The 12115-nt window shown below is 44.9% G+C and overlaps 1 protein-coding gene across 1 annotated transcript; it reads right to left on the reverse strand.

The window, feature by feature from the left end:
• Positions 1-621: 621 nt before the first annotated feature.
• LOC121081260 (E3 ubiquitin-protein ligase TRIM36-like) lies at positions 622-5993 on the reverse strand. The gene is made up of 6 exons (XM_040580131.1): positions 5955-5993; positions 5042-5295; positions 4287-4411; positions 3467-3757; positions 2866-3163; positions 622-1332 (listed from the first exon to the last, which is right to left on the reverse strand). The coding sequence occupies exons 1-6, from the start codon at positions 5991-5993 to the stop codon at positions 978-980; spliced, it is 1362 nt and encodes a 453-aa protein (XP_040436065.1). The 3' UTR covers positions 622-977.
• Positions 5994-12115: the final 6122 nt, after the last annotated feature.

Here is a 12115-nt window from a genome sequence, read left to right on the forward strand (position 1 = left end):
CTGTGTTTCTATGAAAAACTACCGTGGGATAGTTTTTAACATGACGGGAACAGAAATTTGAGGGGAGACATCCTTTAAGGCAGAAATAGGGTCTCATAACTTAATCAGTGCATTTTTTTACATTCTTACTAGAAAAACAAGCTGCTACTAGATAAAAAAAAATTAAGAAATACCTGATTATTTAACGTTCACATATTACAACTGATGTCAAGAACTCTTTTGCTTTTGCCTAAATACCAGGTACAACTACTCACACATGCAAACACCTTTGATTTTGGACATTGAATTCTGTACTTCAAGTAGAATTGCACTCTATTGTTTGCAGCCTGTAGTAAAAGCCCAGAAGAGTAAAGAAACTTATCATTATGCCACCAACTGCATGACACCAGGTGTCAGAGTTCTAGCTTACAGCCACATCAAAGGTATATGACATGCAATCGCATTCTAGTTTACCCTTCTCTTTCCAAATACAAGCTAAACGTTCATATGCAGTTCCGACTGCTGTCTGGTGTATAATTTTTCGTGCTGAAAGGCCCAACCCCGGTGCTCTGGGGTTATCTGGAAGGCGTTTGATCCCTCAGAGGCATTTCAGGCAGATCTCTTAAAAGGAGAACAGCACTCACATGCTGTCAGCTTTGTTCATTAAGTGCAAAACTGACTACGTAAGAATTTAAGTTACATAGAAGGCAGATTTCTACCCATGAGGAGTGATTTTGGTTGCTAGTTAAACTTCTTTCCTGCTTCCTCGTGCCAAGAAAGTCCATAGAGAACAGCATCACACAGATCACGAGAAAGGCAGGAGAGTTCCCAGAACAGTTCACACTGGTGTGGGAAGCGTCTGGACAACGTGTTTAAAAAAAGACATGACAGAGAGACTTGTGAACAACATATATGTAGAACATAATTAATCGGGACAAGGTAGAGCTCTTCCGCCGTCATTCTCCATCTCAGAGCAGCAATAGAAAGAGGTTACTGCACTAAACGTTGTTGTCGTACTCCTCATACTTCGCTGTGACAGCTTCCTCAAGGTGAACGGCTGCGCCACCCATTAAGGCAAACATTGGGTACATCATGCCAGAGCAGTTCACCTCGCACTCATAAAGGCATTTCATACAGTCTGCATCGTAAAACCCCACCTTGCCATTGTCATAATCAAGGCAGATGCCCAAGCACGATGGCAGGGGAAGGATTCTGCTTGCTGGATCCTTGGGGGCAGCAGGTGTCGTGGGGATGAAGAACTTCTTCATGCCTAAAGTGACCAGGGTGCAAGGCTTCGATGAGTCAAAGAGGGTATCTTCACTCCCACTGTCATGACCACTGTCTTGCTCGTATCTGGAACAGAAAAACAACTGTTTGTTTTTGTCAAATTCCACAGTGGGAGCAGTGATGTGAAGTGGAGAAAACACTTCCACAAGATACGTAACACTACACAACTACCTGGAAAACCTTGTGGGGTAAAAATCTACCTAAGCCAGGAGGGAAGATGCCTGTTGTAGGTGGAGGACACTCACATGGGCCACTTCAAACAATAACAGCTAAACACTAATACGGATGAGACCATAGAAGGCTTTACTAAGGAACAGGTGTATCTGAGTGTACTCATGCTAGGCAATCATTAATGAACCTACAGGAACAGCAAATTAGTTAACTTGAGAAGTAATCTAGCGAAAATGACTAACCATTACAGACAAGATACATTTAACTTTATTTACATAATGTTAAGCGACACCAGTAAATGCGTTTAACATTACGGTTGTTCTATGAGTTTTCCACACCACTGCTGTATTACATTGCCTTTTAAAATTCACAACACAACACGGTAGGCTTAGGGTTTTGGTGCATCTGGTTTGTTTGGCTTGCCACTTTGTTTGTTGCTTTTAAAGGGCACTGCCTGGAGGCTTCCCTGAACCCCTGTTTCCCAGCTGGTTACTGGGGAAAAGTTTGTAGCCAGCTTTGTTCAGTCTACATGCTTTTCCCCCTGCTTCTGTCCCCAGAAGAAGTCAGACTGCAGAAGCAGACATTCTTCTGTGCAGACAATTCCTACCTAGATTTGCGTTTCTGGTGGGAGGCTGGGTGTGTGTCAGCTCAACTTTTCCAGATATTTGTGTGGATACGGAAAAAGAAATCAGGAAATCAGGATCTAAGTCCTCACTTTGCAAAAAGGCTCCATCTGACTTTAAGCAGCTCAAGACATTGGCTTTCTTACACTTCCAGGAGGAAGCCAACACATTTGTCAGATTCCTGGAAAAGTTCAGAGTCCCCAGCAGACAGCCTCCCAGCCTGCAGTTCTTAGGCACGTCCAGGCTTAGTACAACTGTAATTGAGAGCTGGATATCTTTTTGCTCGTTTGTCCACTGTCCACTGAGCTTCTCCTCAGTTAGCACTCCAGTACCACATGCAAGCACACAGCCTGGGATAAGCCAGTGGCTTGGAATCCACCGTGACACAAGCTACAGCAAAGATACGCAGATGTGCACAGTGAACATCGTACCTCTGAACGGCTGCCAAACTTGGCATGCTTAAGGAATGAAGGCGGAGTCTTACTACTGACAATTAAGCATTGCTTCAATCTTGCAATATTTGTCTTTTTTACCTTCTTGCTTTAAGTGACATGTCTTGACATCTATAGAAACCTGATTTCTACCCTCAAAAGAAAGAAAATAGGACTCTGGGTAACTAACACATTTTCCCCGCTAACTGTAGACGATGAACACGACAACCTGCTTACACCATATCCTTCAAGCTACTTTGCACTGGTTAGGTTCACCTTGTGTACTAATTGAGGCCAGAACCGCTCTTTATTTATATTTTTAAAAAGACATCTCCTTCTATAAAACATGTATTAAGCAAGAGTATGCAATTTACCTTGGGCTGGTCACGTCGTGGCTATTATGGAACAATTTATTTATCTGGTGGCTAGAAACAACTCCCACTTTCACCAGGTATGAATAGGCTTCCACGTGAAAAGCCCAGAAGTGCTTCCCTTTGGCAATCCCAGTGTCACCAATGATGTAATCCAAGGTTGTGTAGCATCCGACCTGCACGCACTCAGATCCCAGCAGCAGAGGAAATCCAGCCCTGCTCTCCACAGAGGTTCTTCCTGGGTTCAGCAGGAGATGTTCACTGTTGTACCCACACTTGTCGTCAAAAAGAAAACTGAAAACTGAAAAACAGTATCCCAAAAAATTTTCCTCTTAGTTAGGTATTTGGCCTCCTGTGCTTATAAACTACATTTGCACATACCCTGGCACTGGGATTTCTCACTTTTGAAGGCTACCAGGAACATCATGCAATTTAACACAGTCTCAGCATGCTACCTGCTTAACCCATTAACAGTGATTCTAAACATTTATGCAACTAGTAACTGTACAGTCAAAGTCTGGGAGCTACTGGAACTACGTACGTACAGCTCTCAACACCCACAGACACAGATCCAGCACCTTGCGGAAATAAGAAAACCCCATACCTGGAGCTGGAGGAGTACGCAAAACAACTTCTCGGCTCCAAGGGCTACAGATGGAGCCTTTATAGCCGCGAACTCTAAAGGCATAGCTGCTGTCATCATCAAGATCAGGTATTACTTTGCTCTTGCTGCAGACTTCGACCTGCCACATCTCAGTCTCGTCTTCTCTATTAAGCTTACGATATTCAAGGACATAGATATCAGCCGAGTCGACATTCCCAGGGCATTCCCAGCTGATCAGAGCTTTGTTGTATATTCTGCTTTGCTCTTCATTGATCTCTGGTATTTCCAGACCTGGAACGACAGATAACCCTCACAAGGTTAGATACACCTTGGTTTAGAATTCATATACAAGCCCTTTGTTGAGTGGCTACAGCACCATGAGTCGCAGGGGGGAACCTGGCTCAATTCATGAGTGCAGATGAGGATGGTTCTGGATGTGCACTTAAATAAAACCTTCGCTTTCTGTTTTTACTTTCACAGTTGTATTGTTCGTTTCTACTGGCAGCTAAAAAAGCATATGAAAACTATTCTTTTTTGTCGTGCAACAAAAAGCATCTGCAAAGACCTAGTATTACTGATCTACAATAATTTGGAAGCCAGTGTTAACTGGCACTGAAAGCAATGGCGTCTTAGCTTCGTTACCAAAGCTGAAGCTTCATTACCATTGCTGCCAGGTAATGCCTTGTGGATCACAGAGACAGAAAGGACAACACAAGTCACAAGACTGACTTCTGCCGCTGCAGCCCTGCCTAAGTTTTGCCTCTTTCAGAGCAGCCCTTAAGCTGTAACTTGGCAATGAGCTGGTGCGCTCGCAACTTACCATTGGAATGGAAAGACAAGTCACCAAGGATCTCCTCTTGCTTGGCTATGTCCACCACAAAGTCTTCAAAAGTAGCTCCAGCTGCTGGCCGGAAGCTCTTCAGAGATTCGGTAGCTTTTTGGATTCTGACAGCACAGAAGCAGAGGCATGGCAGAAGAGAGAAAAGGGAATTCACGTGTGTGCATTCCTTAAACAAAATTGCTAAGCTTTGCTTTCCAGAAAGTTCCATCTTCATATAGTTACTGATACCTCCCAGAAAGTTCTGCCTCTCTAGACAGAATTCAAAGGCAACATTTAAAGGCTGTTTGTACAACCGTGTAAAGGTAAGGAACAGGCAATTCTGTTGGCAGAGCATTTTAACAATTTGAGGCATTATGCTCAAAGAGCAAAATAGGTGTGAAGCACTCACGGAGAGCAGCCATTAAGATGAAAGCGTTTAAAGCCGGAAGAGACATGTTTGATTAACTTGCAAATACCCGATACAATCTCTGAGCAAAGGAATGCGGCAGTGAGCTGAACAAGCCACCCTTCCACTGCAGTCCTACTGAGGGAGGCTCGGTGTTGCCACAGGACAGGGCCCCTCCTGCGTGCTGTTTTTGAACGCGCACTCTAATTACTGCTACTGAACGGTACCGGGACCACCTCCTGAACCTCTGCAAGACATTCCGTACTTTGCTAGCAGGTGTCAAAACAATACGGCTGACCAGACATCCTGGAAGGGTACCCGTCCCTCAAACAGAAGGTAATTCAGATACCTGACGTGAAGTTGTTTTGCTGTTTGAACAAAACAAGATGGATCAGTTTCTTTAAGCACTTCTTGGGCATATCCGACAAGGCCATTATTTTCCAGGAGCCCCTGGTATTCTTCTGCTTGCGTTTGCAATTTCTCCAGCCTTAAAGTCTTAGAAGCTTCAATTGCCCTAAGGGCTGCAGACTTCTTCTCTTCCAGGACATGAAATAATTTCTCAAAACTCTGAGATGCTTCTTCTTTAGCCCTTTCACTGTTGCACTAGAAGCGAACAAAAGACACTCAGACAGATTCCACAGCTGCGGCTGTGTACAGAAACATACATAAGGTTGTTCAAGGTATCACAGCAATCTAGTCAGGCGCTTGACAGACAAGACTAATGAGATCTGTTATGCTCTTTGGGACTGACAACGCCATCAGCGCTGCACCCAAGCTAGCCTTTAGTACCCTAACACCGAGAACCAAGAGCAGGAAAGTGTTCCTCTGACAGCGCCTTGAGTTATGCATGGCATTTGTCTAAACAGCTCATGGAAAAGCAAGCAGGTCGGTCTCAAAGTCTTTGTGCCCAAGAGCTAGGTGCTCTTCCACCTTCCCCCATCACCCTGAACCGGAGGTCCAGCCCAGTTTCTCACGGATGCCCTCAGAACTGTAGTGCTACCTCTGACTGGTGCCCCGAACAAAAGGCACTGAGAAGCACTAAGACACTCCTGAGTTCTGTGTTTTCCTTCTTTTCATAGTCCTGAAACTGTATTTGCCCTTTTGGTTGATACTGAATATTAAGCTGACATTCAAAAGGTGGTTGCTGCAGTATTTTCCACACAGTCCTGTGGTCTAGTTGTACGTAAGCCGTGCAGATAAGGGTTTCCCCACCTTGTGTGAATTCTGCATTTGTTAATGTTGAGTTTCCTCTGCTCGTTTACCTGATCACTTAGTCCTGAGGCTCTCCTGCAGCTCTTCATTCACTCCTAGACTTGAATGTTCCCAAGTAGCTTCATAGGTAACACAAATGTGATCCTTTTTTGTTTGCTTGCTTTTCCAGATCTTGCAAAGTTGTAAGTGAGAGTCAGAAAATCTCTTTCTGCTGTTAAAATTGGTTGTTCCTTCCACTTTTTTCCCTCTCGTTTAATAAACCGTGATTGGCTGGGCAAGCACTGAAAACCTTTACACGTTACTACGCTGTGTTGAGTAGGTGGCTGACGTTCTTGTGTGTGTGAGCCCAGCAGTCAAACAGACCCAGGAGACAGGATTCTCTCTTCAGTAGCTGTGATTCTCCCATTGCACAGTCACCATTTGCCTGTTGATCTATGAAACCCAGTGTCAGCTGAAGGCTGTAGATCACAGCGTTGAACTTTCCAGGTGTTGTTCCCAGGCTAGATCTCCTTCCACAGACAAATGCATCATTTTTGGTTCCTCTGTTTCAGAAACTGGTCTAAACTAGAGGTTTTGCGTCATGGTTAGCACTGCCCAGTTCCACATTTGGATGCACCTGGACCAATACCATGAGGCTGCGGTGTTTTGTTAATTCATAGAAAGATGCATAATCTGGAACACTCCATCTTGGACACGAAGACGGTCTCTCAGACTCATTTATTAAAAGATAAATTGAGATTTACTAGTTTGAGAATATAGAAGTAAGATATAAAAAAATTGTCCCGTCATCCACCCCACCACCCCCCCCCCCCATTAGCTTTATCTAGCTTTATCTTACTTTCATTTAAGATTTGCTGTGCTATGCAATTACTTACTCTACTGGACAGAGCCTGATACTATTTTAAACATTTATCTGCCTTTTGGTATGTCTGCTTGTATTTATCTCATTCTGAGTTTAGAAATGGATTTGCCTTTTGGTATTACTTGAATACTTAGGATGCATTCATGACAGTACTCTGTGGTGCTGACTCCACCTTATTAAATGAGCCCCCCCCCACTGTCAGAGGCACTGACAACTCACTGTCAGAGTTGTTCGGCTACAATGGAAGCGTCACATTTCAGAACTACAGTTCAGCAGTACTCGGCTATCCAGATACTTATTTTTCCAGAACAATTTTCTTCCTATGGAACAGCACTTTACAATGTAGACTAAGCTAAGAATGGTGTGGTATTGTGTGGATCTTTGTGCAATATAGCTGTTTGGTGACTACTGTGTGATTTGCAAAGCTCCATGCAGGATTGAATCATGTAGACACTTTTTAGATATCTAAAGCTTTAAAAAAACAGCCTTGTTTAAAAATATCCTGAAATGTAAACATGATGTGTGTGGTTCTTATTCTTTTTTTTTTTGAATAAAAGCTGAAAATACAGTAGCTGAGTCGTTCCCATTATTACATTCCAGCTCTGCAGTACCCTGGCTGGAATTGTATTTCTTACAATCGATGGCAACAGGTGACTTGCAGGGAAAAAGTTCTCAAGTGTGCCCATAAACCAGTCGCTCTAATTTGAGGAGAGGCTAAAGAATCTAGTTTGTCCTAATTGCCACATCAGGCTTTTACCTGTGCTGAAATGTCATGCTGTGTATCTGTTGACACTGAAGGGAAACATTTGCAATATAATTTGAAAATGAAACATCAACGATTTTGCCAGCACCTTTTACTCCAAAGAGATTCTATTTTAACTTGAAATTCTACTGTTTTCCATCTTCAAATCGTACTGCTCTTTAGGAACTTGGCTGCCTGAGGGTCCCTCCCAGGGAGGGGAGGACTATGTGTGTGCAGAAGAGCGTTGGCTCTTGGGCCTTTTCAAGGGAACCTACCCTTTCCCTAACGGAGGCAGAAGATGGCCCTTAGCTCTGCAGCTGAGCAGCCCAGCCAAGAGACCTGAGTGCGGCTGGACGGAGCTGCCTCGCTCTGCAGTTCTGCAAATTGGTGCCAGTGCTGGAATCTGCGTTTATTTGAAAGTATGGTGTTTCCATTTGTCAACGCTGCTGCTTTCGGGATGCTTTTAAGTTCCAGCTTATGGTGGCAGCTGCCTTCAGGCCTGCTGTATGTGCACCGGCGAGTGCTGGAGGCTGTATTCACAGTGAGTGTCCTGTGACCTGTGCTGGTGTGGTTAAAGCAGCCGCAGAGCTGATATACATACGTGTATGCTCTGGGACAGCAGGGCTGGAGCTCCTGGGAAAGCAGGAGTGTTGAAACCAAGGGCAGTATTGGGCTGCATTTTCTCAGCTTTCCTGTTTGACTGCCATCCTCACGTACGTGGTTCAAGGACACAAAAGACATGTTCATTGCTTGAAGTGGAGTAAAACCACAAGAGAGAAGGGTGGCTGAGGAAGCGCAGGAAGCAATATTCCTGGCACCATGTCAGCAAATGAATGCAGAGCTGGCGGGCACTTAGAGCCATAGAATCATTGGGGTTGGAAAATATCTTTGAGATCATCATGTCCAACCGTTAACGCAGGACTGCCATGTCCATCAGTAAACCGTGTGGCTAAGCACCGCATCTATGTGTTTTTGAAACAGCTGCAGGGCTGGTGATTCCACCATGTCCCTGGGCAGCCTGTTCAATGCTTGGCCACCCTTTCCCAATTACCCAATTTTTCCCAATACCCAATCTAAAGGTCCCCTGGCATAGCTTGAGGCTGTTTCCTCTTGTCCTGTCACTTGTTATCTGGGAGAAGAGAGCAACCCCCACCTGCCTACAGCCTCCTGTCAGGGAGCTGCAGAGAGCAGTAAGGTCCCCCCTGAGCATCCTCCTCTCCAGACTGAACAACCGCAGTTCCCTCAGCCAGTGCTCATACAACTTGTGCTCCAGCCCCTTCCCCAGCCCCGCTGCCCTTGTCTGGACACGCTCCAGCATCTTGACATTGCTGAAGTGAGTGGCCCAACACTGAACAGAGGACTGAAGGTTCAGCCTCAGCAGTGCCCAGTGCAGGGGGACGGTCACTGCCCTGGTCCTGCTGGCCACACTGCTGGGGACACCGGCCAGGGTGCTGCTGGCCGCCTGGGCCCCCTGGGCACACTGCTGGCTCCTGCCCAGCCGGCCGTCACCCAGCACCCCCAGGCCCTTTCCCACCAGGCCCTTTCCAGCCGCTCTGCCCCAGCCTGTAGCGCTGCGTGGGGCTGGTGTGACCCACGGGCAGGACCCGGCACTGAGCCCTGCTGAACCTCACACCACTGGCCTGGGCCCATCGCTCCAGCCTGCCCAGGTCCCCCTGCAGAGCCTCCTGCCCTCAGGCGGGTCAGCACTCCCACCCAACTTGGTGTCATCTGCACACTCTCTGAGGGTGCACTCGATCCCCTCATGCAGATCGTCAATGAAGATGTTAAAGAGGACGGGACCCAGTACTGACCCCACCAGCTGGATGTAACTCCAGTCACCACCACTCTCCGGACTTGGCTGTCCAGCCAGCTTTCATCAAGTGAGAGGTAGATCTGTCCAAGCCATGAGCAGCCAGTTTCTCCAGGAGAATGTTGTGGAAGACAGTGTCAAAGTCTTTACTGAAGTCCAGGTAGACAACACCCACAGCCTTTCCCTCATCCACTAGGCCGGTCATCTTGTCACAGAAGGAGATCAGGTTTGTCAAGCAGGACCTGCCTTTCACAAACCCCTGCTGGCTGGGCCTGATCCTCTGGTTGTCCTGTACATGCTGCGTGATGGCGTTCAGGATGATCTGCTTCCCTGGCACTGTGGTCAGGCTGACAGGCCTGTAGTTTCCCATATGCTTCCTGCCCTTCTTTTAGATGGGCTAACCTCCAGTTAACTGGGACCTCCCCAGTTTGCCAGGACTGTTGATAATTGATGGAACGTGGTTTGGTGAGTTTCTCCTGTCACTTCTTCCCTTATTTAGAAAGTGCCATGTATCAGGCATCCCCTGATACTTCAGGGTGTTTATGCAGGGGTGAAGTCATTCATGCAGGTTTTATTAAAATTTTTTCATGCCTCACAGGGGAACAGCCAAACCATTACTGAAATTAAATCTCAAATTGTTAATTGGTGTTTTTTTTTTTTTTTCAAATGACAATAGAGTCTATTTTAAAGAACTTCTGAGGCAGAAATATAAAGATGAAGAAGGGTAAGACTAGGACTTTTTATGAGAAAAAAGTCATGTATAATACCAGGTTTGTACTATTTTAATTTTATTTCAGTGCACTTTGTTTCTTTCAAACATAAAATTCATGAAAAAATCATTTTCAAGACACTAGCAAGGAAACATTGTACCGGTAAGATTTCTCTCTGCAAATCCTATTTCTTCTCTGGACACCTTAATTCACAGCTTTTTTTAAAGATTTATTTTATGTAGCTTGTATTTTGTCAGGCTCCATGGAGGCAAGCTGTCATTGCTCTGAGCCCCATCCAGTTCCCCATGCACCAGGCAGGTCCTGGCAGTCACATCACCCAGACTGGTGTGCTACTACTGTAATTAAATAGCAGTAACATAGAGCATGCAGTTTTGCAGTGCAAATATATTCAAGTGTATTTAAACATTAGTTTGTCTTTCATCACCTTTTTTTTATCTTGTCATGAGAGCAGCCAGTACAACAGGACACATGCATGGGCTTGGGGGGCCTTTCCTCAGGGTGTTTCCATCATTTTTTGTTCAGTCCCAGTTGCTGGTTTTTGAGCTGAATGAGCAGAGCTGAGCATGTGGGTAAGCTCTGATTTCATTGACTTTCTAGTGTCTCACCCTTTATTTAGTTTTTCCTTCTCAAGTTCTTCTGCCTAGCTAGTTGCTGGATTTCTAGTGTGAATGCAAGCAGAAGAGTTTTTTTAGAGAAGCAGTGCAAAGAACGTGCCCTTGGAGACCATGTAATCACTCGTGAAGTTATTATATATAATAAGGAGAAAATACTAATATTCACTGGTTTAGTGTATTGACATACAACCCATTTTAGTATTTTATTATTTACAGTGATTTTTTTAAAAAAGACTGCTTTATGAGCTTGATTATTTTTTAACTTTAAAAAAGACCTTTCACTACTATTTTTCAAAGTGTAGTCAACATTGTTTAAGAAATACTAATTTCTTAGTTGTGATTTTGTGGTTCTGGTCCAACCATTGACTGTGCCTGTTTTCTTTTGAAAAAGGGGGCAACAGCAACGAGCATTAGCACCAGCTCTGAGCTCAAGCTCGTGCTGCAGTGTTGTGCGTCCCCTTGACTCACCCCCTGCTCACCCTTGGGGAGATCTTTCCTCACAGGACCTCTAGCTCCAGGATCACCCTAATAAGACCAGTTGCATCCATGGGTGTGACTGGAACATGTAGCAGGGCAGCAAGGAAGAAACGCTGAAATATTTTTAGGGACATCTGATCAAAGCATATTGGCTGATAAGTAGAAATGAGAATAGGAGAGGTGGGCTGTGTGGTTGCACACCAGCCATTGGCAGTATTTCCTGGGAGACAGGCTGAGCCTGCTTTGTTCAGCTCATGTATAGTCAGTGTGTGCTTTGCTTTATACACTCTGCAGTCTCACAAGTGCTCATTTACTTCTCAAGGGAGAGGCACAAGATTTGAGATTGCGTGAAGTGCCCTTTGACACGGGACCAACCCAGGCCTTAATATATTTTCCAGTGCTGCTGGTAGCATTGGGCTGTCCTCCACAGAGCATAGAAGAAATGCAAAGGCACAAGGGCTGGCTGCTTTGAAGTAAGTCTAGAAAATGTTTCTTCTGCTTTGAAGTGCAAACCTGATGGCAAGCCACTGCTCCAGTGGCTACCATTACTTTTGATATGGCACATACAATGCAAATGAATGCTGGCAAGTGACAATCAAAAGGCTTTGAGAAACAGAGGACCAGAGAAAACTTATTCTTACTTTCCACAGCTGTTATGCTAAAGAATACTCAACATGTTGAAATAGAGTTAAGCAAGTAGGTCTGCAGAGACCAGCTTGCTGGAAATAAAGTTAAAAGCTTGCATCTCCCCAGTGTGACTCAACGGATGATTACACTATGTTTCACTGTTGAGATCAGCATTGCTCACATTTGCAACGTGTTTGTAATGAGAAATCTGCCAGAAGTTCTTAAGTTGTCATTAGGGTGAACTCTGAATTAAGAAGAATATTCTTTATCAATATGAAAAAGATTTCTTAGTCATCAAGTTGACATTTTTTCCTGTTGTGGATTTACCAAAATGTAAATTCCTTACAC

The sequence above is a fragment of the Falco naumanni genome, chromosome Z, assembly GCF_017639655.2.
Source record: "Falco naumanni isolate bFalNau1 chromosome Z, bFalNau1.pat, whole genome shotgun sequence".
NCBI classification, from domain to species: domain Eukaryota; kingdom Metazoa; phylum Chordata; class Aves; order Falconiformes; family Falconidae; genus Falco; species Falco naumanni.